Below are 26,643 nucleotides of genomic sequence, written 5' to 3' on the forward strand. Positions count from 1 at the left end.
CCACCAGACTTCCTCGAAGCAACGAAAATGGTCTATTAAATTCAAGATGGGTGTGCGTGAATAGGGATATAGTTCCATACCGTCAATATGAATTTCATTCAGGCTGTTCAATGGTCATGATACAGATCTTGTTATAACGATAATTTAATAAAAGCTATGGTCTACTTATAATATTATAACTAAATAATTGTATATTTCTCTCTCTCTCTCTCTCTCTCTCTCTCTCTCTCTCTCTCTCTCTCTCTCTCTCTCTCTCTCTCTCTCTCTCTCTCTCTCTCTCTATCTATCTCTATATATATATATTAGAGCTGTCAGTTAAACGCGTTATTAACGGCGTTAACGCAAACCAAATTTAACGGCGTTAATTTTTTTATCGCGCGATTAACGCAATTATTTTATATAAAAAAAAATATATATCTTTTTTTTTTGGCTCAAAACAAAGAAGCAGTAGCCTGACAGCTATGTTCAAATGACATTTGTTCAAAGCAGTCGTTTAATTGCACTATAGGTTCTTTTTTTGTATCGTCCTGTTTTGATCAGTGTATATGCCAATGTTGTTATCAATAAAAAATCATTTGCACAAGGCAAGCCGATGCACTTCACCATGTTGATAAGAGAATTAAAATGAGAAGAATTATGGGACAAAAAAATCAAGGGATATTTAGCATAGAAAAATAATTTGTGATTAATCGTGATTAATTAGAGTTAACTATGACATTAATGCGATTAATCACGATTAAATATTTTAATCGCTTGACAGCTCTAATATATATATATATATATATATATATATATATAGTTGGAGAATGCCCCACATATTCTTATTTTACAGGACAACTAAAACAATGGCTCAAATCCAATCAGAAGTGTGACCACGAGTTGGACTTGACACTAATAGAACATTAAAGCATTTTTATATCCTGTCTGCATCTGGTATCTTTATGATTGTGTAATGTATTGTGTACGTTTACATATATGTTTACCACTTCTCTTGATGTGTCTTTCAGGACTTCGATCTAAACCTGTTAAGAAGCCGTCACACAGTAGCAGACCGGGGAGCCGTCCTGTTGAGCTGTCCTCGTCTCTGCACCTCAAAAAGCCGGCTAGTGACGGGACGCTGGGTGAGTTGAAGGCTCTTAGTTTTAGGAGTAATACGTCTACCTCCATAACCCTCAAGATCAGGGATGGACAACTGGCGGCCTTTAAAAAAAGTTTTTATTTTTTAAACACAACTTACTTAACTTAGCGAGTCATTGTAATTATGCTGTTCCCCGATAGAGGATGATTCCAATGCAAACAATCTCGGGGCCCATGTTAAAAATGCATTTGAGCATGGAAAATAGGTACTTAATGTATGTTGGTTCAATAGACATACAGACATATATAAATATATACAAATATACAAATATTTTGTTCTTATTTAGAATTATTTTGTAGCTTCTCTCATATCTGACTAGTTGAAGTACGCGTTCATGTGGCCCTCTGATGGTGATGCTAAAAATTGTTTGCCCTCTTTATCTTGAAAGTTGCCCATCCCTGCTCTATATCATCACAGTCTTACCCCCAAAAATGCATACAAACCTAACACTTAATATGGCACAATAACGAGAAACCATCTATTTTTATGGAAAGTTGACCTAAAATAGCATATTTTGAGATACTAAGTCTATCAAACAAACATCTTATTGATGATACATCCTATGGTTAAGAAGAGTTTAATCAATGTCTCCTAAATTTTGTGCATGATTTTCATCTAAGGAATGACAATCCTTTTTCATATCCTAGCACTTGGGGACGACAAGACGCTAGTAAAGCCAAAGAAACAAACGAGAGGTAAGTGCTTTACTGAGTGCTGCTGTGTTCCTTGGCTCATTGAGGTTGATGCTAGTGACAGGTTACCTTTAAGAATTTGGTAACCCTCACCTTAACCCCTCACACCCATTTCTAAAGTGGTCAATCTAAATCTATATTTTTGTTGAGTGGTACATCGTCAGAAGGTGGAACTTGACCTACCTGTGTGTGGATTGTCTTTTTTTTTCTTTCCAGCCAGAAATAATGAAACCTGCTCTGCAGGGCAGGATCTGTCTGATAAGCAGCTCCGGGATGTTGCACAAACGCTGGGACAGGAGTGGGAGCAGGCGGCCCTCCACCTGGGGCTGAAGAAGGAAGATCTGGACGAGATCAAGAAAGAAAAGAGAGAATTCATGCAGAGACGGAACATGTTGGTGCAGTGGAAGCGCCGAAGACCAGGAAAGGTCACAGCACAGGACCTGCTGAGAGGTCTGGAAGACATGAAGAACCTACCTGTCGAGACTCGTCTGTTATTGAAAGGTAACGTACTTCACCCACACACAGTGAACGTCTTTCATGCACGAGCATTGATCTATGGAACTCTGGCTAATGAGTGGACTTTTGTTGAGCTTTGTGTTGGATTGGTTGGATATTTACATAACAAAAAATATCAATATATACACAAATAATAATAATAAAAAAATACTCACTTGATTCTTTAGTGTAGCACCTAAAGCACTTTTCTTGATAACTTTTTCCTTTACTATTGGGTTTGTATCTTACTAGTTCAATGAACGTACTGTCGTTTGCTTTGGACAAAAGCGTCAGCTAAGTAAATGTGATGTAATGTGAAGAAGTGTGTTTGGTGTAATAGGTGCGCTGCCACCAGCAGGTGGTGTCGTTGTAATGATACTTGGGGTTAGGGTAATGTCTGTTTCCGTGCCATGTGTCGCTGCTGCCAGTGAGGCTTTAAAGTAGTCCTCTAAGGTGATGTTGGCAGCGTTACCTCGATAGTGACCATCGGTCAGGACTTCTCAGAGTCCGACCTCGGCCCGCATCCAGACCGAGTAGCCAGTCAATCCGGTCCCATTACACACCTTGTGTTGTGAATGCAATAGTACTTTATGAAGTTTAATGTTTTCTGTTGTTGTTCTCTATTCATCAATAGATTATTAGTTGCGTTGAATATTCATTGTAGCTGGAGATTATGCCAATCCTGTCCCCAGTTTAATCACGTTTCAATTGTCTTTCGAAAAGGAATAAGTTATTGGAAAAACAGCAAATGTTGTAAAGTTTTAACCAAAAGAATGTCTGTCCAAACCAGAAACTGTCTTAAAGTTGATGTTTGTTTCCAAGTGAGAAACATCGGCAATCGTTCCAGATCACTGTCCTTCAAAAATCAGATGCCATCCTTATGAGAAATATGTTTCAAAACCCCTGGAATAGGTGGTATTGGCTCTGTGTGCGTGTGTGTGTGTGTGTGTGTGTGTGTGTGTGAGAGGGTTGCTACTGATATCCTTTCATTTAGGCTAACACTGAATACAAAACCAATCACTGCTGAGTACCAAACAGTGACGCCCTGAGACTATTAACTAAACACTAATTATGTGCTGTTGCAGATTTACTACCAAAAATGGAAAGCAGTAGCTCAGGTATGTTTGTATTTTGAAATAAGCCACAATTTGAGCTTTCAACTAAACTCCCCATGATTGGTTGAGGAGGTGCTTTTCTGACATTTCAGAGTTTGATTGATCACCCTTTCACAGGGACGAGTCTCACCGAAGACACAGCAAGCATGCCCGTGGTGGACAGGTGTGAAGAGGACTGTTCTGATTCTGGTAAGAGTTGTGGTTCTTCTGGTTCTTCACTCTTGCTACATACCTCAAGGCTTCTCCATGCCTCCTTCTGGCTTTCTCTTCTTGTTATGTCTTTTTGCCACATGCCACTGCTGAGATTGAAGAAGATGATGAAGAGGATGAAGGTGAGCAGTGTTACTATTCCATTGAGCTTTGAATCTCAATGACGAGGTGATCTGAAAACAGAAGTTTTTCACAGGGTGTAAAAAAAATATATCCTGGTTCACTGAACCAGGAATGCTGCCTGCCAGTGTATCATGAAGCCAACTGTTATTGGACGGCTTAATGTACACATTACCCTTACACTACTGGACATGCTGTCAGTTTTTGGTGTTCCGATCGGATAGTAGGATAACCAGGCAAGTTTAATCAATCTTAACATCCCCCTTCTCTTCAGGAGAGCAGAGCCAAGGACGAAAGAGCAGTAAGTCAGGTGAGCCATGGAAGATGTTTAAAGGTGTCATATTATGGAGTTTTCCAAACAAGTAAACATATTATTTGAGTTCCAGAAAACATGTTTATGAAACTGTTTGCTCAGCTGCCGGACTGCCGCCGAAGTTTGGGCGGCACCGCCGGAGCTGCTTAGTTTGGCCGCCGTCATAGCAGCGTCCAAAAATTTGGCCGGCAGCCATGACGGCGGCCAAACTAAGCAGCTCCGGCAGCTCTGGCTGTGTACTCCGGGAGCTGAACTGCCGCCGAATCTTTCCGGCTGCTCCGGCGGGTGTCCTCCAGGAGCGGAAAAGTCTGGCGGGGTTAGCTCGGCGGCATTCCGGCAGCTCAGCTCCGGGAGTACAATCCCTTTCTCCCCCTCCTGACTGCCACCGAAGCTCGAAGCAGTCCGGCAGAGAAAGGGATTGCACTCCCGGAGCTGAGCTGCCGCCGAGTTCCCCCCCGCCGGAGCTGCTCGTCCGCTGGTCCACAAAATTGTAGCCATGCTCTGATTGGAGGGGAGTGGGGAAGTGGGAGGTACTATTCAACTGAGCCCCTTTCCTACGTATAGGAGGGGGCGCCGAAACTGACTCGCTCGTTTGGTAGCTGTAGGCGGGGTACTTTCAGAAATGCATATCTCACTCAAAAAAATCATGCAAAGACTTTTCTCAAAATTTGTATGCGTGTGGGAGAGCCACAGACCCAAAACATCCCAAATCCCAGGAAACGTGTTGTTTTCATAATATGTCCCCTTTAAATGATTTAAACGTTGTGTTGAATCGAGCGAAAACATTCATATGAATAAAAGCTACTGTTGTTGACCAGTAATCAATGTATTGTTAAGTTGAAACAAGGATTATAATTTTCCCATGTAGCCAAAATTATATTGGTTTAATGTTTGTGTACAGCCTGCAATTAAAAAATTAGAACTAATGGAAGCCGAAAAGTGTAATGTTTTTCTCTCTTCTTGTTATGTCTTTTTGCCAGACGCCAGTGCTGAGATTGCTGAAGATGATGAAGGTGAGCAGTGTCACTCTTCCATTGAGCTTTGAGTCTCAATGACGAGGTGATCTGACAACAGAATTATATCACTGGGGGTTAAAGAAACATTCCCGGTTCAGTGAACCGGGAATGCTGCCTGCCAGTGTGTGAGGCCAACTGTTAGGGCTTAATGTACACATTACTCTCACACTGGACATGCTGTCGGTTTTGTTACTGACAGTAATTATTTATCCTGACAGAGGAAATGCACGTCAAGTCACAACGTGAAAAATGCAAAGCAGCTCAGCAGGTTAATTTCAACCAAATACATTTCTTTCCATTACATTTACATAAATTACCTTAAAGTTAAGATAATAAGTTGTGTTGCTCATTATCGTTGTTTGCTTCTGAACATTTACAGAGCCCTGATTATGTGAAGGTTACCCCAACGGAGATTTCAAAGCAGAGCTCCAAGTGAGTGACATTCGGTCCTGACATCAGTCCCATGGGGTTATCAGAATTATATTTTCCCAACTGTGTGTGTGTGTGTGTGTGTGTGTGTGTGTGTGTGTGTGTGTGTGTGTGTGTGTGTGTGTGTGTGTGTGTGTGTGTGTGTGTGTGTGTGTGTGTGTGTGTGTGTGTGTGTGTCCTCGCTCTCTCACATTAGTCCCATCATTCCCAGCAGTCGTCCGGTGCAGCACGAAGGGGCTGTGCTGGTTTACAAGGAGCTGAAGAGACAATGCCGAACGGACCACATCTTCCGCGTGTTTTTGTCCTTGAACACCATCCCTGAGACCGAGGTAATGAAACAAAATGGACCACAGAGTCAGTAATGGAACAAGACTCTCTGTGTTGATAAACCGAGTCATGGATAGACGGACAGACTACACTAAACTAGGCTTTGCTAAATTGAGCTAAAACTGTGATAGACCAAGCTGGGACAAACTAGGCTAAAGGCCTATGCGCTAAATTGGACTGGACTAGGCTAGTCTGCAATAGGCTAGGCTAGATAACTCAGTTTAACGTCTTCTTTCTCGAGTGCCCATGTCTTTCTGTTTCTGGGATCTTCGATCTTGACAATAACTCAAGTCTCCCATATTAATACCTCCCTCTTCCTCTTCCTCTCTGCCATTGGTTCCTGTACATCCTTGTCCTGTGTCTTCAGGCTGTTGAAGAACAGATTCAAACAGGTGATAAGCAATGGATCAAGATTGACATATCAGCCCGCTGTTTGCTGGAAGAGAAGGTCTACCACCTCACAAGCGAGCCAGAAGGGCACATTGAAAACAACGTATGTGTTGTGCCCCCATTTATGTACCTAATCCTGTAATGAAAATGTTTTGTGCAGTTCATGAAGAGAAAGTTTATTGAAAAATAACTAACTCTGTGTGTGTGTGTGTGTGTGTGTGTGTGTGTGTGTGTGTGTGTGTGTGTGTGTGTGTGTGTGTGTGTGTGTGTGTGTGTGTGTGTGTGTGTGTGTGTGTGTGTAGGATCAGAAATTCACCACTGCAGTGTTGGCGTCTAAGGGTTTTTTTGTAGTACGCTTCAGCGCGCTTGAACGTCCTCCTTTCAAATTGTCTCTCATGGACTCAGACTGTGATGAACCTTTGTGGTCTGCTACAATCAGAGAAGGTAACCAATAGACACAATTTGTATTGTTTTTGTGGTTTGCATCATAAGACTGATGATCCTTTCTATGGCAAATTCTAGAGGATTGCAAAGGCAAGAAAAGTTCTCTTCCGAAGATGAACCAGGAGGCCAACAACAGAGGGAGAGGTACACTTTTCTTTGATGCTGTGTTCTTTGGATCATTGTTGGTGTTCCAATCGGATAGTAGGATAATTAGGCACGTTTAATCAGCCACAACATCCCCCTTCTCTTCAGGAGAGCAGAGCGAAGGACAAAAGAGCAGTCAGTCAGGTGAGCCATGGAAGGTGTTGGAATGAAAAACATTATTTGTATACATATTTATGAAAGCTCCTGTTTATCAGTAATAATTGTATTGTTAAATTCAAAGAAGGATTATAATTTTCCCATATAGCCCAAATGATATTGGTTTAATATTTGCGTACAACCTGCAATTAAAAAATGAAACCCATATGGAAGCCGAAAAGTGTAAAGATACCAGCAGGTCATGAGAGGGTTCCTCAAAACCCTTTTGTAGGTCTCTGTATCGCGTTTGGACCAAAGCTCATCTACATATTAAAGTTATAGGAGATAGGATTATTCTCAACACTTAATTGTTGATGATGGTTTATCTGCACGAATGAAACACGCGTCATAGAAATGTGAAATGTCAAAGAAAATGTTCTCACCTATAAAGAATCTGCATTTAGCCTCAAGGAAGTGTGAGGGAAAAACTAAAGTATATGGAATCGGCGCAAAGCTGCATTACTATAAACTATGGAAGGTGAGCTGTGATCTTAATGCACAAGGGACAGACAGTTTAACTTTGAACATGCCTGGCCTGCTGTATGATAGGCATTGTTTTTTTATTATTATTATTAATCTGAACTGGAAGCAAGTTTTAACCAAACTATCAGGGTTGTTCATCAATGGACTTTTATGTTGAGAGTGACCAAGCTGGTGCGACAAACGGTTTTGTCTTTAACCCAATAAAAAAGAGTTTAATTAATCAACTATCGTGTTTGCACGATAGTTGATTTATATTGCCTTTGGATTTCTCTTCCAGAGGAGCTTAAAAGGATCCGTTCAGAATTTGTGCAAAGAATTACAACCCCACTTATCAAAGGTCTCCTGGATGACCTTTGGCAGCAGAAGGTGTTCAGTACTGAGGAGAAGGACACTGTGATGGAGAACCACAAGATCACAGCAGACCGAGCACGTTGTTTGATCGACATGGTGATCGTGAAAGGGGAGACAGCATGTCGGATAATGATCGATAGCATGAAGGTTAGGGACGAGCACTTCACCCTGGATCTGTTCTCTTCTCCAGCTGCTGTGGCTGAGTTGTAACTATGAATGCCATTTTTAAAGAAATCGTCACTGCTGACTTTGTTTTGATAAGACATTACATTTATTAAGCTGACAAATTGTTGATATCATGTTAAGTATATGTCCTCCTTCCTGTGCTAGTACATGTGTACTAAGCTGTACCTCCTATATTCAGGTATAGATAGGAATTTTCATTTTGTTGGTCTCGGAACTGATCACGGAAATGTTTACAGTTTCCCAAAGAGGCAGGTTGAGTGTGGATTTTAAGTTACAAAACACAAGTAAACTTTATGGATTTTTTCATCGTGATCTGTTCTGAAAGTTTGTTTGGATATCTTTTTACAAAGGAAAGGTAAACAATATTTTTGGTTTTTGGTACCGCAATGTGAATTGTCTTATGTGAGATACAACTCTCTTCCTTTTGCATGCATGGTGCCATCTGCAGGTGTATGCTATGACCGTATCCAGATTGGTACACATTGGACAAAACTTGATTGCAAGTGTTATGTACAGTGTTCTGTATGTCTTATATGTTATACATGGTATAGGCCTACATGTATTGTGTTCTGTTTTGTGTAGTATGTTTGTGTTGTTGTTCTGTCTCCTCCTCCTGTTTTCATTCTCCAAGTTCTCAGATGTGCGCACCTGGTCCCGATCACCAAATCACCACACCTGTTCCAGATCTCCCATCAACCATTCCCCTTTAAATAGTCCTGTGTTTGTTTGTCAGCAGGAAGAGCTTTGGTTGAGCTCTGTTTGCTAGTGTTTGCTAGTGCTTGGTTTCTTTGTTGGTTTATTGTATTGTCTTTAGTTGTTACACGTTTGTTTAAACCTTACTACTTTAGTTGTTAGCAGCCTACTTTAGTTTTGTCTTTGTCTTTGTTAATTCTTTTGTTGTGCACACAGGGTCAATAAGGACAGGTAAGATACCCTGGGGTTTACATATTTCATACACGTAGGTTTACCCGTTGTTAATACCCTAGGTTAGAGTGAGCACCACCCACTGTACTTTTTCGGTGCAAAGCACCTGTCAATGGGGGGTTGGGTTTTGTTATGTTCTTTTCTTTGGTGCCACTGACAGTCCTTGTTGATCCCTGTGTTGCCTTGTTTTGTACATAAACACTTTATATTGAATACACCTTTGTCTTGGATTTTGTGTGACTGCACCCTCACTTGCCCAAACCTGTTGCCCTTATGTTGCGTCCTACTCCGAGCCACCAGGGGGGGCGTAACAGCAAGGCTAAAGTGAAAAATGATTAAGGACTGCGGTCCACGCAGGCGGAACGATGTTGAGCCTGACCTGTGGCAAGGCTTTAAAGGAAGGTAGCACCTTCCTGCCGTCTGCTACAGCTTTTTATGGTGTTTCTAATATTTCAGAGAACTGGTTTTGTAGTTCTCGTGTCTCGGTGTTGTAGTTTAGTCTTTGTTTTGGTAGTTAGACGTCATTTCTGTGTCCGACAGCGTCATTTGGCCAGTGTGGAGAAATACCCATTGTCCCACTTTTGTCTCCAGGAATAATCACTCGCTCACTATTGTTCTGACTAACCCTATTGAACATAAAGGCAAAAAACAACAACACACGTATTGCACTAAAGTTGAACTTAATTTTGGGTTGACACGGTTTTTGTTCCATCGATACCTACTGGATAATTGTAATCAAGTGCAATTGTATTCAAGCTAGTAACAGTTCAGAACAGATTATTCAAAAGTGTAAGCAGCCGTAAGAGCTAAGATCTTGCCGAGGCACAATTGCTCATGCAGCTTTGCTCTACCAGTGGTCAAGATGCTATACACTCTGCCAAGGCATTTTTGAAGCATCAGCTTCAGTTGCGACCCTGTGCTGTGTGATCGGCCCCTTCCACGAGAATTGGAAATATGGACTGATTTATTCAATTCTGTATTTTTATGGTGATGGTTGTGATCACAGAGTTTCTGAACAAGTTGATTTTATGCCAAAGAAAGATAATATTTTTTAACAATCCACTACGACTAGCACAATCTTTTCTACAGGTTCCCCAAGAGGCAGCTGGTATTGTGTCAGTTCATTGTTTTTATATATTATGTTAACTTTCTGATCCCGAGCAAGGAAGGTTCAGACGTCTGTTTGGGGAAAAAATAAAAGTGGTTTGTGGGAAAGGCTGCCTTCTTGCTTCATTGTCCAACATATTTCTGTACTAGTCATGCCAACATATTCAATATCAATCAAAACATTAATGACATTAATATAATTCAACAGCATTCAATAGATAATGGGATACATTAGTGTGAAGCTATTAGTCCCATTCAGCTCAATGATTAGTAATTATTATATTGACATGGAAAGAAAATTGCATTCCAAGGAAAAATGACCTTTATTTGTAAACTGTGTCCTATAGTTTTACATCTACAGATTTAACCAGAATTCTTACAATTCCTGGAAAAATGGTACTTGCACTGCCACAACATGCTTCTGTGTGTGTACATCTGTGTATTTGATTGTGTATGGGTGTGTATGTTTACGTATGTGTCTGCAGCAAATTGTATCCTGGATCGGGTTCTGACAAGGCCATCGTGGAATCCTGGAGGTCTTCAAATCAGGTGATCTCATACTTGCTGATGAGGGATTTCTAATCCGACCCATTGTGCCAGAAGGAGTCAGACTAGGACTAGGGATGTCCCGATACCACTTTTTCACTTCCGATACCGATACCGCATCTTTTGGTAGCAGGCGATACCGATATCAATCCGATTCTTTACGTCTTGAAAAGGCAGCTTTTCTTCCATCGATTCCCGTCGAGTGTGGTTGCCAAGATAATGAGTGGAAGGATATATGGGAATAACGTTACTGGTTTTCAATACATTGGAGTTACATATTCATTCAATATGATGTATTCCTAGTCTTTATCCTACCCATATTACTATATAGCACTGCCAAATCCTTATTTTTTTTCAACGACTTGATTAGTCCAAGTTGCTATGTCAAGTCAGCTACCTAACTAACCGGCCTGCAAAACTCACCATCACCCTGTATGTCTTCTCATTCAAGCTAGCTCTCACAAACACCACAGTCCAGTACACGGCCGGACATGTACTGGTCTTCATCCCTTTGGACAGGACGCTCTGTCCTCATCTCTAAAAACCCGCGTCACGTCAGAAACAGGCATGCAAACTGGCTCGGGTCGAAAAAGGTGAGAATGATGCGTGAGCTGAGAAAAACACAGACCCACTATAGCAGGGGTACTCAAGTAGAAATGATGAGGGGCCACAAATTTTTTTTTCAGTGACTCAAGGGGCCGGTCGGTATAGGTGTGACTGAGGCCGATATATGCTCTGTTTTAGACGTAACGCGTAAGCACGTAAGATACATAACCCCCCTTGCGCGGTAAAATATCCCCCCTTACGTGCTTAAGTGCGTCGGCCAAAATTCCTGACAATGCGACTAAAACACTACGGCCCTACGCAGCTCGCAAAGACTGTGATTGGCCAGCTAACCACATCCTTTCAGGAGTCTCACATTTCCGATTTTACAGCATAATAGCGCCATTTTTAAAAGGCCGTGACAGAAGCGAATGAAGAATTTTGAAGAAGGAGAAGAAGAAAACACAAGAACGAATTATGATAATTATAAATATAAACAAGCCAGCGATTTCCACTTCCACGCCCACAGATTCGTTCGTTGCTCCCCCTACTGTTCTGGCGGAGAATCCCCTTGCAACACGCGCAATCCTTAAGGAACCTTAAAGGAACCGTAAATCAAAACTTGTCTAGAACAAGTCCCTTGTGTAAATTACGTGCGAACGTCTCTGCGTCTAAAACCACCCTAAATCGGCCTTGACTGCTGCTGAGATGGACTGTCTGCCTCGAATTTGGGAGGGCTGGAGCGGTCTGTGGGCTGGAGTGCAATCTGTTTATCGTTGCAACCCCCAGCCTCGTATTGAGATCGCGGCGCGCGGTTTCAAAATAAGAGCGCCCAGCACGATTTTTTTTTTTTTTTTTTTTTATAACTAAAAAAACTTTTCAAAACAGCTCGAGGGCCATTAATAGACACCCCGCGGGCCACAAAAGGCCCGCGGGCCGCTACTTGAGTATGACTGCACTATAGGGTTCCAGGTTTATACTCCGGGGAGTTTTCTTTTACATTTTTTATTACTTTTGTAATGTATTAGGGTTAGTCACAAGCTAAAACAGGACTGCGCACAATTACGAACAAATCATTAATTTATTATGTGCAAGGGCAGCCCCAATAGGTACATAACTTATTACAAAATTAAGAAAGAATATTGAGAAGAATAAAAAGAGGTGGGAGGACAGGGCAATAGGACTAAGAGTATGCCATTATTTATTTTTCTTCTTGGTCTGGACCAGTGTCTCAAGGGCCCGCTTTCGGCTATATCGACTAGTATGTATCAACACAACTGGTGACCCGCTGAAAAATTCTCTTTTGGCGCGTTTCCACCGGAGGGTGCGTTCGGTTCGGTTCGCAAAGTTGAGGCACGGTTCGCGTTTCCACCGCCAAAAGTGGGCGTGACATGGGGATAAAAACAAGCCGCGAGGTATTATTCTGGACAAAGGACATGTCGCGTAAAACGTTAGCTTGGGCGTACAAGGAGATGGAGCATGGACCTATTAAAGACAATACTTTAATAAAGCATGCAATTGTGATGTAGAACAAAATAAAAAGAAAACAAAGTGCTTGCATGATATTGAAGCCTACAGCGATCGTTAGTTAAAGGCCCACTATGCAACTTCGGGAATTTCTTCGCTGTTTTCTTGGTTTTGGCACGCACATTTCTCTACACAGCGCCCCCTACAGCTTCGTAGTAGATATTTTACAACACTGTCGTAACAACTCGTTGACGACCCTTCCCCATGCACGTCTACGCGAGCCATGTGCATTTGTTTTCAAAGAAGCCGGCGAATGCGTGGAGCCATGTCCGAAGTAAATGTTCATAAAGTGTAGGCAAGGTTATACATTTTTAAAATGGTGTATTTGTATTGCAATAAACATAAAGCCATCCTTTTTATTGTTGACGGGGAGAATTTATATCCTAGATTATAATTGTTTTATGGTTGAACAGAACAATCAGTGTGAGAGTGTTGGCCAACATAATAATCTAAATAAACAAGAACCTGGATTCGGGGATTCAGTCTGTATCTGGGGGACGAAACAGACGAACAGCAAAACACCAATGGAAACAAAGGTGTTTATATGGCTGCAACCAAGCAAGCTAGAAACATACAGGGCTCACAACAAAACGGTCGAGAAAACAATTTTTACAGGGCTCACAACAAAATGGTTGAGCAAACACATTTGTACAGAGACTATCAACATCAAGAATACCACGAGGACAAAGTTCACCCAAGGGTACTTTCAATTTCAAAAGCAACACGGCCAAGTCGGAGTCTGATTTGAAGTCTTCTTTTTCTTTCAGTTCACGCTATTCCTGAAAAGCTTGCCCAACGTTTACTCGTGTCTGGCCTCTCTGTCGGTCAGTCTCCCCTTTCTCTTCTTCTGTTCCTCCGACATTGGGTTTCTCTGTCTCTTTTTAGTCGGCTGATCTATGATGAATGTAACAATCCCTTAGTTACTTGTGTTTATATCGAGCCGGTTCCGTGTTTGGGGGTCTGTGCCGCAAAGCAATTCGTTACTTCGCGAGACCCGAGACTCCCGCGAGAGTGGGCGGCGGGTCGCCGGCAGAAACATATTCATTTTCTCCGCCAAGATGCGCAAGGGGGAGTTGAAACAACGAACAATCGAACAAAAATGTATAATGGAACCATCGCAATGACTCCTAGCCTGTTATATTAAGGTAAATCAAGCCAAATTGCCTCGCAACTGGCTGTTTATATCTAGCCGGTGCCATGTTTGGGTGTGTGTCTGTGCCGTAGAGCATTTTCGAAACTACAATCTGACTACATTTTCGAGGATACTTCCGCCGCGTCACATCCGGAAGCGCTCGGTCCGAACACATCAAGTTGCATATGCGCTTTTTCACTGTAGAGGCCACATGGGAAAATGACACACCCAACAATCGACCCAGAAATGGATGCAGAACCATCAGCATAACTCTCAACCTGCATACTTAATGTAATTGTGGCTAAAAAAGTTGCATAGTGGGCCTTTAACTTGTGTGGTGGTGCCTTATCATTTGTTTACCCTCGCGTTGCGATTGCACTCTCATTGGCTGAATCGATGAGAACGTTTAGATAATATAAGGTCGCGGGGAGACGAAGCTCTTTTCGTTTGTATATTTTATTTACGTGACCATAATTTTGTTATGTTTGTTTTGGGAATCAGTTCTCGTCGTTCACCTTTGGGATGTTACGTAGCTGCCGCGGCGATCGACATCCAGCCTACCATGAGGGTACTGTCGGCGGTGGAAAAACTCGTGGAATCGAGGCATTTAAAGGCTCCGGTGGGCTCACGCTTGGCCGTTTCAGATGGTAGGCGACTTTCCGCTCGCGCTGTCGACTGGCCGCGCGGCTTCACGAGCGCGCGCATGTGTTCGACGAGCACGTAAGCGACAGTTCCACGGGAGTGCTCCCACTTGTCGTGCCGCCTGACAGAATGCTGCGTCTTCTCTCTGTCCGCTCGCCTCTCCATTGAGAATGTATTAGCAGGCGCTACAAGGACTCCATGGCTGGCCATCAGACCGCCCCCCCCCCCCCCCCCAAATGTTTTCTCAACGGATCTCCACGAATCACACAAGTGGTCAATTTTGTCTTCTAAACAGCGAATTTCGCCGAAAGGTGACTAGTTTGCATGCCTGCAGAAAGGGACGTAACGATCGCTCTGTGGCAAACGACCTAGATCAGCCGCATAAACCCACGGCTTGACTTCCGCGCCGGCAGTAAACGTTTCCATGGTACCAGCAAGCTCAACCAATCAAAGACGAGGCGACACATTTTAGGATTGTGGGTAGTGTAGTGCTTTTAAAGGACATCATTCTCGAATAACATTTTAACGTGTGGCTTCTACAGGACAGGAGCATATACCAGTTCGTTTCATTATCGCTTGGCTCGTGGTAAGTATACCTTGGATGATAACGATATTTAAAACCAAACCTCTTTGAGATATTTTAAAGTGATTTTCCCATCCGAAACCGAAACCAACCTGTTGTTCCAGGTGTAGGTACATACACGAAACAGGTCATGGTACAACAATCGAAACCAATAAAAAACCCGGCAAATTATAGGAAGTAGTCTGTGAAAACCAAAGTAGATTCTTGTTGGTCGATATTGTATCTTAAAGAAGCCACATAGCCCATGCTGACCGCAAACTATGGAAGGTAAGCTGTGATAAAGTAGCCTACCCTTGGATTTTTTTCATCCGTTTGGTGTAGCCTACTATTGAAATTCACATTGGTTTTAGCGGTAATTTATACTGTAGTGGTCGGTCTATACTGTGCTGTTGTAAAGGAACCTTACTAAATCTGGACTGATTTCAGATTCATTGTCCTTTCACTGTATATTAGATTCACTCAAGTATTCAACGTTCAACCCTTCCCGTCTGTGATCGCATGAATTAACTCACTTTCCCGCGTTTCCATAACACTATGCAGTTTGTTTGTTTTATTACTATGTTGCTGCTTGTGCGGGCATATTATTTATGCCAGTGGCTATTCGTACGGCGCGCCGTAAAAATACAGCATTAGTCTATTTTCACGGCAGGTTATGGTTAGGGTAAGGGTTAGGGTTAAGGTAAGGGTTAGGGTTTGGGTTATTACTATAATTATTTACTATAATTACGGTCGGCCCGGTTACGGTTAGCGCCGAGCAGACTGATAGGTCAAGTGCGGTCACGTGACAAGCTCGGTCGCCGTACGAATAGCCACTGTCATTATTTATAGGACTCGGTTGGTTTCCATTTCTGGTGGTCGTAGACCTAGCTTTTCAATGTATCGTCTTTGGACCAAAGCCATAGCATAGGCCTACGATAAATACTGTCACGGGTTGTCAGGATGGAAATGAGATCAATAACTGCGGGATTGTCCTACCCGGGGAGGCTGAATTGCATCATTGTGACGATAATCAGGTGCTCTTATATGAACCTGTTGGTCTGCAGGTGTGCTTCAGGTGTGCATACACAAATTGCTGTAAAATGAGTGCATAAAAGACGAATAAGTAATTTAATTCTCTCTCTCTCTCTCTCTCTCTCTCTCTCTCTCTCTCTCTCTCTCTCTCTCTCTCTCTCTCTCTCTCTCTCTCTCTCTCTCTCTCTCTCTCTCTCTCTCTCTCTCTCTCTCGGGACATACATAACTTATTCAGTTGTGGTAATTTGAACAGACTTTGTGGCAAAATTATCAGTGGCCATCAGATGTTGAGAGTATTTTTTGGAAGTAAAAAAACATTACCATTTCGTTTGATGTGTCTTTCAGGACTTCGATCTAAACCTGTTAAGAAGCCGTCATGCAGTAGCGGACCGGGGAGCCGTCCTGGTGAGCTGTCCTCGTCTCTGCACCTCAAAAAGCCGGCTAGTGACGGGACGCTGGGTGAGTTGAAGGCTCTTAGTTTTAGGAGTAATACGTCTACCTGCATAACCCTCAAGATCAGGGATGGACAACTGGCGGCTTTTCATTTTTTTAAATTTTTTTAAATTTTTTTAACCGCAACTGAATCAGTCATTGTAGTTATGCTGTTCACCGATAGAGGACGATTCCTTTGCAAACGATCTCGGGGCCCTGGGCCTTCCTCAACGGCGAGGAATAAAGACAGAACCATGGTGATGAGCAGGGCAGAAATTAAAAGAAAAATCGATCATGAAAACCATACCTTTACTTAATGTCGTTGGTTCAATAAACATGCAGACATCTATCCAATTTTCTTTTTTGTTATTTAGAATTATTTGGTTGCTTCTCTCATATCCGATTAGTGGAAGTGCGTGTTCATGTGGCCCTCTGATGGTGATGACGAAAAATTGTAAGACTGACGATCCCTTTTCATATCCTAGCACTTGGGGACGACAAGACGGTAGCAAAGCCAAAGGAAAAAACGAGAGGTAAGTGCTTTACTGAGTGCTGCTGTGTTCCTTGGCTCATTGGTGTTGATGCTACTGTGACAGGATAGCTTTTATAGTTTGGTAACCCTCACCTTAACCCCTCACACCCATTTCTAAATAGGTAATATAAAAAAAAATGTTGAGTGGTACATCATCAGAAGGTGGAACTTGACCTGCCTGATTGGGTTTTGTGTGTCTTTTTTAGGAGACAATAAAACCCTCTCCGCAGGTCGGGATCTGTCTGGTAAGCTGCTCCAGAATGTTGCAAAATCTCTGGGACGGAAGTGGGAGCAGGCAGCCCTCCACCTGGGGCTGAAGAAGAGAGATCTGGACGAGATCAAGAAAGACAACAAAGATGAGTACATGCGTAGACGGAACATGTTGCGGCTGTGGAAGCGCCGAAGCCCAGGAAAGCTCACAGCACAGGACCTACTGAGAGGTCTAGAAGACATGAAGGACCTACCTGACGAGACTCGTCGGTTATTGAAAGGTAACGTACTTCACCCACAAACAGTGAACGTCTTTCATGCATGAGCATTGATCTATGAAACTCTGGCTGATGAGTGGACTTTTGTTGAGCTTTGTGTCGGATGAGTTTGGTTACATGGTTGTAAAGTGCCATGAAATCAGCCTTACCTGGTAATATTTACACAAAGATATATAAATATACACAAATAAAAATTACTTTCTCCATCACTTGATTCTATGTGTAGCACCTAAAGCAGTTTGCTTATTTGATCAATTGTATGTAATCACTTTTTCCTTTACTATTTGGTTTGTATCTTATTAGTTCAATGAACGTACTGTCGTTTGCTTTGGACAAAAGCGTCAGCTAAGTAAATGTGATGTAATGTAAAGAAGTGTGTTTGGTGTAGTAGGTGCGCTGCCACCAGCATTAGATCTGCAGGTGGTGTCGTTGTAATGATACTTGGGGTTAGGGTAATGTCTGTTTCTGTGCCGTGTGCCGCTGCTGCCAGTGAGGCTTCAAAGTATTCCTCTAAGGTGATGTTGGCAGCGTTACCTCGATAGTGACCATCGGTCAGGACTAGGGATGTCCGATATTGGCTTTTTTGCCGATATCCGATATGCGATATTGTCCAACTCTAAATTTCCGATTCCGATATCAGCCGATACCGATGTCGATATTTGGGTTATTTATTTTTCCTCAAACCTAATTTAGGTAACATTACATATCTCCTGTTGTGGAATTAACACAACATGCTTAATGTTATTGTGATGCCCCACTGGATGCATTCTTGAATGTAACAAGGCTTTCCAAATGTTAACATTGTCTGTGCAAAATAAGAAAAATACTTCAACTTAATTTAAGGGAAAAGTGCCATGTTTATTTTTATTTTTTTAATGGTCTCAGACAACAGTTTGGATTACACTCTCCCTGAGATAATCTTGACAATGCCCACAACAAATAGGGCAAACTTGACTTCACAAATGATAAAACATTGTACCTGAACAACTATGTGCAACATAGCAGTATGTTTCTTTAACTAAAACTCAATAACCTTAATTGAATAAATGCACAAATATGAGTCAATTACAATGTGCACTGTACTGCACAATTTTGAAAACATTTATTTGAGCTATAAAAAAAAAAAAAAAATAAAAAAAAAATCGGTTTTAAGGCAAAAAAAATCCGATACCGATATTGACCGATATTACATTTTTATGCTAATATCGGGCCGATAATATCGGTGGGCCGATAATATCGGACATCTCTAGTCAGGACCTCTCAGAGTCCGACCTCGGCCCGCATCCAGACCGAGCAGCCGGTCAATCCGGTCCCATTACACACCTTGTGTTGTGAATGCAATAGTACGTTATGAAGTTTAACGTTTTCCATTGTATTCCAATTATCAATCTATTATTATTTACGTTGAACATTCATCGTAGCTGGAGATTATGCCGATCCGGTCCCCAGTTTAATTGAGTTTCAATTGTCTTTTGAAAAGGAATAAGTGATTGGAAAAAAGGCAAATGTTATAATGAAATGTTATATATTTTAACCAAAATAATGTTTGTTAATTTTAAAATTAGAAAACGTATATAACATGTATTGATTATCTTGACCGTCTTGAAGTTGATGTTTGTTTCTAAGTGAGAAACGTTGGCAATCGTTCCGGATCACTTTCCTCCAAAAATCAGAAACCAACCTTATGAGTAGTATGTTTCGTGTGTGTGTGTGTGTGTGTGTGTGTGTGTGTGTGTGTATGTGTGTGTGTGTGTGTGTGTGTGTGTGTGTGTGTGTGTGTGTGTGTGTGTGTGTGTGTGTGTGTGTGTGTGTGTGTCAGGGTTGCTACTGTTATCCTTTCATTTAGGCACTGAATACAAAACCAATCACTGCTGAGTAACAAAACGTGCGCCCCGAAACTATTAACTAAACACGAATGGATCTACTGTAACAAATGGAAAGCCATAAGTTGAGGTTTCCACTAAACTCTGCATGATTGGTTGAGGAGGTGCTTTCACACATTTCAAAGTTTGATTGATCCCCCTTTCACAGGGACGAGTCTCACCGAAGACACAGCAAGCATGCCCGTGGTGGACAGGTGTGAGGAGGAGGACTGTTCTGATTCTGGTAAGAGTCGTGGTTCTTCTTGTTCTTCACTCATGCTACATACCTCCAGGCTTCTCAATGCCTTTTTGCCAGACGCCAGTGCTGAGATTGATGAAGCGGATGAAGAGGATGAAGGTGAGCAATGTCACTTTTCCATTGAGCTTTGAGTCTCAATGACGAGGGGATCTGACAACAGAAATATTTCACTGGGGGTTAAAGAAATATATCCAGGTTCACTGAACCAGGAATGCTGCCTGCCAGTGTATCATGAGGCCAACTGTTATTGGAGGGCTTAATGTACACATTACTCTTGCACTGGACATGCTGTCGGTTTTTCGTGTTCCAATCGGATAGTAGGATAACCGGGCAAGTTTAATCAATCATAACCTCCCCCTTCTCTTCAGGAGAGCAGAGCCAAGGACGAAAGAGCAGTCACTCAGGTGGGCCATGGAAGATGTTTAAACTATTAAATGTTGTGTTGGATCGAGCTAAAACATACTGTGGTAACCCGGCACGGTGAGGGAACCACCATCTCCTGAAACAGGACACTTTGCTGGGCAAAAGCAAAAAAGGACGTTTGATCCAAAATCAAACAAACATTCTGAAAATAACACAACGAAAAAACCTGGGAGGAACCGACGGTCCTGTCCCCCGTGGGAGGAATCCCGTCACCCACGAGGACCGGTCTCTCCGTACAGGAGCTCCAGGGCTGGGAGAGCCCTGAATGAGTGGAGAAGCAGGCTGTTGAAGCCCTGGTTCTCCACCTGTTCCTCAGGTGCTCTGCATCTCCTTAATTGGCCCGGGCCGGGTGGCCACAATACATATTAATAAAAGCTACTGATGTTGACCAGTAATCAATGTATTGTTAAGTTGAAAGAAGGATTATAATTTTCCCATATAGAGAAAATGATATTGGTTTAATGTTTGCGTACAGCTTGCAATTAAAAAGATAAAACAAATGGAAGCCAAAAAGTGTAAAGATACCAGCAAGTCATGAGAAGGTTCCCCAAAACCCTTTTGCATAGACTAAAAAACAATGCAAAACCAATCACTGCCGAGTAACAATCAGTGACTCCCTGAAACTATCAACTAAACACTAATCATGTGCTGTTGCATATTTACTACCAAAAATGGAAAGCTGTAGCTCAGGTATGTTTGTATTGTGAAATAAGCCATAAGTTGAGCTTTCAACTAAACTCTCCATGATTGGTTGAGGAGGTGCTTTCAGGCATTTCAGAGTTTGATTGATCCCCCTTTCACAGGAACGAGTCTCACAGAAGACATAGCAAGCATGTTTTTGACGGACAGGCATGAAGAGGAGGACTGTTCTGATTCCGGTAAGAGTCGTGGTTCTTCTGGTTCTTCTGCTACTCTACATACCTCCTGGCTTCTCAAAACCTCAATCTTATCCATCTCCAAGTAATTTCCCCCTGGGATTATTAAAGTATTAATCAATCAATCAGTCAATTCTTCTCTCTTCTTGTTTTTTCTTTTTGCCAGACGCCAGTGCTGAGATTGATGAAGAGGTTGAAGGTGAGCAGTGTCATTCTTCCATTGAGCTTTGAGTCTCAATGACGAGGTGATCTGAGAACAGAAGTATTTCACTGGGGGTTAAAGAAATATATCCAGGTTCACTGAACCAGGGATGCTGCCTGCCAGTGTATCATGAGGCCAACTGTTATTGTGTTGGATCGAGCAAAAACATTCTTATCAAAAAAAGCTACTGATGTTGGCCAGTATCATTGTATTGTTAAATTGAAACAAGGATTATAATTTTCCCATATAGAGAAAATTATATTGGTTTAATGTTTGCGTACAGCCTGCAATGAAAAAAATTAAACTAATGGAAGCCGAAAAGTGTAAAGATACCAGCAGAGGGTTCCCCAAAACCCTTTTGCATAGGCTAAAAATCAATACAAAACCAATCACTGCCGAGTAACAAACAGTGACTCCCTGAAACTATCAACTAAACAATAATTATGTGCTGTTGCAGATTTATCATAAAAAATGGAAAGCAGTAGCTAAGTTATGTTTGTATTTTGAAATAAGCCACAATTTGAGCTTTCAACTAAACTCCCCATGATTGGTTGAGGAGGTGCTTTTAGACATTTCCGAGTTTGATTGATCCCCCTTTCACAGGGACGAGTCTCACAGAAGACATAGCAAGCATGTCCGTTGTGGACAGGTGTGAAGAGGACTGTTCTGATTCTGGTAAGAGTCGTGGTTCTTCTGGTTCTTCACTCTTGCTACATACCTCCAGGCTTCTCCATGCCTCCTTCTGGCTCTCTTCTTGTTTTGTCTTTTTGCCAGACGCCAGTGCTGAGATTGATGAAGATGATGAAGAGGATGAAGGTGAGCAGTGTCACTCTTCCATTGAGCTTTGAGTCTCAATGACGAGGTGATCTGACAACAGAAGTATTTCACTGGGGGTTAAAGAAATATATCCAGGTTCACTGAACCAGGAATGCTGCCTGCCAGTGTATCATGAGGCCAACTGTTATTGGAGGGCTTAATGTACACATTACTCTGGACATGCTGTCAGTTTTGTTACTGACAGTAATTATTTATCCTGACAGAAGAGATGCACGTCAAGTCACAACATGAAAAATGCAAAGCAGCTCATCAGGTGAATTTCAACCAAATACATTTCTTTCCATTACATTTACATAAATGGCCTTAAAGTTAAGATATTAAGTTGTGTTGCTCTTTATTGTTGTTTGCTTCTGATTTTTTACAGAGCCCTGAGTATGTGAAGGTCACCCCAACGGAGATTTCAAAGCGGCGCTTCAAGTGAGTGACATTCGGTCCTGACATCAGTCCCATGGTGTTATCAGAATAATTTCGTCCCAACTCGTGTGTGTGTGTGTGTGTGTGTGTGTGTGTGTGTGTGTGTGTGTGTGTGTGTGTGTGTGTGTGTGTGTGTGTGTGTGTGTGTGTGTGTGTGTGTGTGTGTGTGTGTGTGTGTGTGTTAGGCTACCGCTGAAAGGCAAAGGGACCTATGAGTGTTCGGCTACAGGTCTGGTGTTTGAAGTGTCGGAGCAGGCTGTGGTCCGCTACTCGGTCCTGTCCTGGATAGAATTCGCTAAGTTCCTCCATGACTCCTGGAGGCCTGCTGGCTCGATTTGGAAAGTGGATGTGGTCAACAACGATTCATCTGTGCTCAAGTTTATCCATTTCCCACACTCTCTGTGCCTTTCTGGTAAGAACACACTCTGACTGTGAAGAATCTCTGTGTACATGGCAGCTTTGGCAGTGTTTGGTTGTACCAACCATTTTGGTTATTTATAGGTTTCAAATTGGGCTCATATATACCCTTGATACTCGAGATTTGGGTCATTATTCTTTATTCCCCCAAAATATTTTTCTGAATTTAATATTATTAATTAACATGGAACTATGAAGTTCTTTCTGACACAAGTTTACGATTCCTCTTGTTTTCACATTTTACATGATCCCTGCCTTTTTTTAAATGCAAAAGAAGAAAAAAAGAATCGCTCGATCAACTTATAATATAATATTTATTGATTTACTTCACATGTTTTCTCTAGACTTAAGTACATACTGGCTGTTATCATTTCCCAACAGGCGAGAATAATGTTATGCTATGTTAACGTCTCCACAGGACCTGAGCATGAGCTGATCTTCAGTGTTCTGCTCGTAAAGGGCAGCCATGACAGCATTGAGTCGACGGTGGACTTCACGGCGAGCCATGTTAAATGGCCCGTGTCCTCGCCTTGTCGAGTGGGTCCCATCATTCCCAGCAGTCTTCCGGTGAAGCACGACGGGGCTGTGCTGGTTTACAAGGAGCTGACGAGAAAATGCCGAAAGGACCACATCTTACGCGTGTTTTTGTCCTTGAACAACGAATCTGGGATCAAGGTGACGAAAGAAAATGGACCAACGAGTCAGTAATAGGACGAGAGTCCCTGTGTGTTGATAAACAGATGCATGGATAGACGGACAGACTACAGTAAACTTGGCATTGCTAAAATGAGCTAAATTGTGATAGACCAAGCTGGGCACAACTGGACTAAATTAAGGGATTGACTAAGAATAGGCTGGACTAGGCTAGCCTAGAAAGTGCTAAACTGGACTGGGCTAGGCTAGACTGCAGTAGGCTAGGCTAGATTACTCCATTTAACATCCTCTCTCGAGTCCATCTGTCTTTCTGGGTCTGTGATCTTCTATCAATAACTCACGTCTCCCATATTAATACCCCCCTCTTCCTCTTCCTCTCTTCCATTGGTTCCTGTACATCCTGGTACTGTATCTGCAGGCTGTTGAAGAACAGCTGCTAAAAACTGGTAAGGAATGGATCGAGATTGATCTAACACAGGGCTGTAATCTGGAAGAGAAGGTCTACCACCTCACAAGCGAGCCAGAAGGGCAAATTGAACACAAGGTATGTGTTGTGCCCCCATTTATCCTCATGTGCCTGTGCCTAATGTTGTGTTGAAAAATGTTTTGTGCAGTTCTAAGAGTAAGTGTATTGAAAAATAATTAACGCTGTGTGTGTGTGTGTGTGTGTGTGTGTGTGTGTGTGTGTGTGTGTGTGTGTGTGTAGAATCAGAAATTCACCACTGCAGTGTTGGCGTCTAAAGGTTTTTTTGTAGTACGCTTCAGCGCGCTTGAGCGTCCTCCTTTCAAATTGTCTCTCATGGAGTCAGACTGTGATGAACCTTTGTGGTCTGCTACCATCCGAGAAGGTAACCGATGGACACAATTTGTATTGTTTTTGTGGTTTGCATCGTGAGACTCTGATGATCCTTTCTATGGCAAATTCTAGAGGATTGCAAAGGCAAGAAAAGTTCTCTTCTGAAGATGAACCAGGTGGCCAACAACAGAGGGAGAGGTACACTTTTCTTTGATGCTGTGTTCTTTGGATCATTGTTGGTGTTCCAATCGGATAGTAGGATTATTAGGCACGTTTAATCAGCCACAACATCCCCCTTCTCTTCAGGAGAGCAGAGCCAAGGACGAAAGAGCAGTCAGTCAGGTGAGCCATGGAAGGTGTTTAAACTATTAAACGTTGTGGTGGATTGATCCAAAACATTCATATTTATAAAAGCTACTGATGTTGACCAGGAATCAATGTTTTGTTAAGTTGAAACGAGGATATAATTTTCCCATGTAGCCAAAATGATATTGGTTTAATGTTTGCGTACAGCCTGCAATTAAGGAAGCCGAAAATTGTAAAGATACCAGCAAGTCCCGAGAGGGTTCCTCCAAACTCTTTTGTAGGTCTCTGTATTGCGTTTGGACCAAAGCTCATCTACATATTAAAGTGATAGATTCGATTAGTGTTGGGATTATTCTCAACACTAAAATGATGATGATGGTTTATCTGCACGAATGAAACACACGTCACAGAAATGTAAAGAAAATATTCTAACCTATAAAGAATGCTGTTAGCCTTAAGGAAGTGTGTGAGGAAAAACTAAAGTATATGGAATTGGCGCAAAGCTGCGTTACTATAAAATACGGAAGGCGAGCTGTGGTGATCTTGATGCACAAGGGACAAACTGTTTACCTTTGAACTTACCTGGCCTGCTGTATTATAGGCATGTTTTTTGGATGTTTTATTGATCTAAATTGGAAACAAGATTTAAACAAACTATCTGGGTCGTTTGTTGACTTTTATGTTGAGAGGGACCTAGCTGGTGCGACAAAGGGTTTCATCTTTACCCCAATTACGAAGAGTTGAATTAATCAAATAGCGTGTTTGCACGCCGTCATTTCATATTGCCTTTTGATTTTTCTTCCAGAGGAGATTTTGAGGATCCGTTCAAAATTTGTGCAGAGAGTTACAATCCAAGTTCTCAAAGGTCTCCTGGATGACCTTTATGAACGTGAAGTGGTCAGTCTTGAGGAAAAGGACTCTTTGATGGAGGAGTGGAGGAGCAAAGCAGACCGAGCACGTTGTCTGGCCGATATGGTGATCGGTAAAGGGGAGGAAGCAAGTCAGAAAATGATTGATAGTATGAAGGAGAGGGACAAGCACTTATGCTCCACCCTGGGTCTGTTCTCATCTCCTTCTGCTGCTGTGGCTGAGTTGTAAATAGCCTATTAATGTATTTTTAAAGAAATTGCGACTGCCCACTTTGTTTTGACAAGACATTACATTTATTCAGCTGACATATTGTTGATATGTTTAGAATATGTCTTCCTTCCGTTGCTAGTACATGTGTACTAAGCTGTACCTCCTATATCCAGGTATAGATAGGAATTTTGAAAGATAATTTTTAAGTAGCCTAACTTTATTATGGTCTCGGAACTGATCATGGAAATGTTTACAGTTTCCCCAAGAGGCAGCTAAAGTTTTTTTTATACTTTTAAATGTTCAGGTGAATGCTATATGCAGCCAGATTTGCAGATCGGCTGCGGTTGGACAAAACTTGACGAGATCCACAAATGGATACAGACGAGTTCACATGTGGTAACCTGATGTGAAACAGAGTGTGGATTTTAAGTTACAAAAGTAAACTGTATGGATTTGTGCATCGTGATCTGTTCTGAAAGTTTGTTTGGATATCCTTTTACAAAGGAAAGGTAAACATTATTTGTGTTTTTTGGTAACAAAATGTGAATTGTCTTCTGTGGGTCACAACAAGTTACTCACTTCGTTTTACATGCATGGCGCCATCTGCAGGTGTATGCTATGACCGCATCCAGATTGGTACACATTGGACAAAACTTGATTGCAAAGCTAAAGTGAAAAATGACTGGACACTGCCATCAGTGTGTTTATAAAAATGGTTGCAAGTCGCTATGGGTGAAAGCGTCTGCTAAATATAAATGTTATTTTCTCACTTCAGGGTAGGCTGCGATAATAAATAAACCTGACACTGTTTTACCCGTGTCAGTCTTTTAACTTGCGTCACTGTAACATTGAGTCAAACTGTGGTGCCCCTACCTTCCCTTTTATTTGATTATTTTGTAAGTTTAAAAATAGAACAACAAAAATGACGCATGGAGGCAGAGTGAAAGTATTTCCTGGTTATGAAAATCAGAACCATGTAGGGTACATCCCCAGCACCAGAAAGGTCAATGTCCTCCTAGACCCACTGAACACCGGTCTGCAC

At 42.0% G+C, this 26,643-nt stretch overlaps 1 protein-coding gene and 1 long non-coding RNA gene across 2 annotated transcripts in view; one reads left to right on the top strand and one right to left on the bottom strand.

Annotated features, from left to right (window-relative positions):
* LOC115560654 (uncharacterized) overlaps positions 1-26,419 on the top strand; it is a 198,380-nt gene extending 171,961 nt beyond the window's left edge. The window contains exons 50-76 of the mRNA XM_030380068.1: positions 1,008-1,121; positions 1,786-1,833; positions 2,047-2,331; positions 3,411-3,443; positions 3,558-3,629; positions 4,045-4,080; positions 5,064-5,096; positions 5,318-5,367; positions 5,479-5,531; positions 5,725-5,857; positions 6,223-6,348; positions 6,548-6,689; positions 6,768-6,833; positions 19,966-20,001; positions 20,824-20,898; positions 21,062-21,094; positions 21,701-21,772; positions 21,872-21,913; positions 22,138-22,187; positions 22,299-22,351; positions 22,534-22,760; positions 23,184-23,440; positions 23,838-23,963; positions 24,126-24,267; positions 24,348-24,413; positions 24,522-24,557; positions 25,327-26,419. Coding sequence (XP_030235928.1) covers positions 1,008-1,121; positions 1,786-1,833; positions 2,047-2,331; positions 3,411-3,443; positions 3,558-3,629; positions 4,045-4,080; positions 5,064-5,096; positions 5,318-5,367; positions 5,479-5,531; positions 5,725-5,857; positions 6,223-6,348; positions 6,548-6,689; positions 6,768-6,833; positions 19,966-20,001; positions 20,824-20,898; positions 21,062-21,094; positions 21,701-21,772; positions 21,872-21,913; positions 22,138-22,187; positions 22,299-22,351; positions 22,534-22,760; positions 23,184-23,440; positions 23,838-23,963; positions 24,126-24,267; positions 24,348-24,413; positions 24,522-24,557; positions 25,327-25,619 — 2,699 coding nt within the window. The 3' untranslated portion in view covers positions 25,620-26,419. The remainder of the gene's footprint in view (positions 1-1,007; positions 1,122-1,785; positions 1,834-2,046; positions 2,332-3,410; positions 3,444-3,557; positions 3,630-4,044; positions 4,081-5,063; positions 5,097-5,317; positions 5,368-5,478; positions 5,532-5,724; positions 5,858-6,222; positions 6,349-6,547; positions 6,690-6,767; positions 6,834-19,965; positions 20,002-20,823; positions 20,899-21,061; positions 21,095-21,700; positions 21,773-21,871; positions 21,914-22,137; positions 22,188-22,298; positions 22,352-22,533; positions 22,761-23,183; positions 23,441-23,837; positions 23,964-24,125; positions 24,268-24,347; positions 24,414-24,521; positions 24,558-25,326) is intronic.
* Positions 10,065-11,142, bottom strand: LOC115560743 (uncharacterized). The gene is made up of 2 exons (XR_003979836.1): positions 11,010-11,142; positions 10,065-10,763 (listed from the first exon to the last, which is right to left on the bottom strand). It is a non-coding gene; the product is annotated as an uncharacterized LOC115560743 (long non-coding RNA).
* Positions 26,420-26,643: the final 224 nt, after the last annotated feature.

The sequence above is a fragment of the Gadus morhua genome, chromosome 16 (assembly GCF_902167405.1).
Source record: "Gadus morhua chromosome 16, gadMor3.0, whole genome shotgun sequence".
Classification (NCBI taxonomy): domain Eukaryota; kingdom Metazoa; phylum Chordata; class Actinopteri; order Gadiformes; family Gadidae; genus Gadus; species Gadus morhua.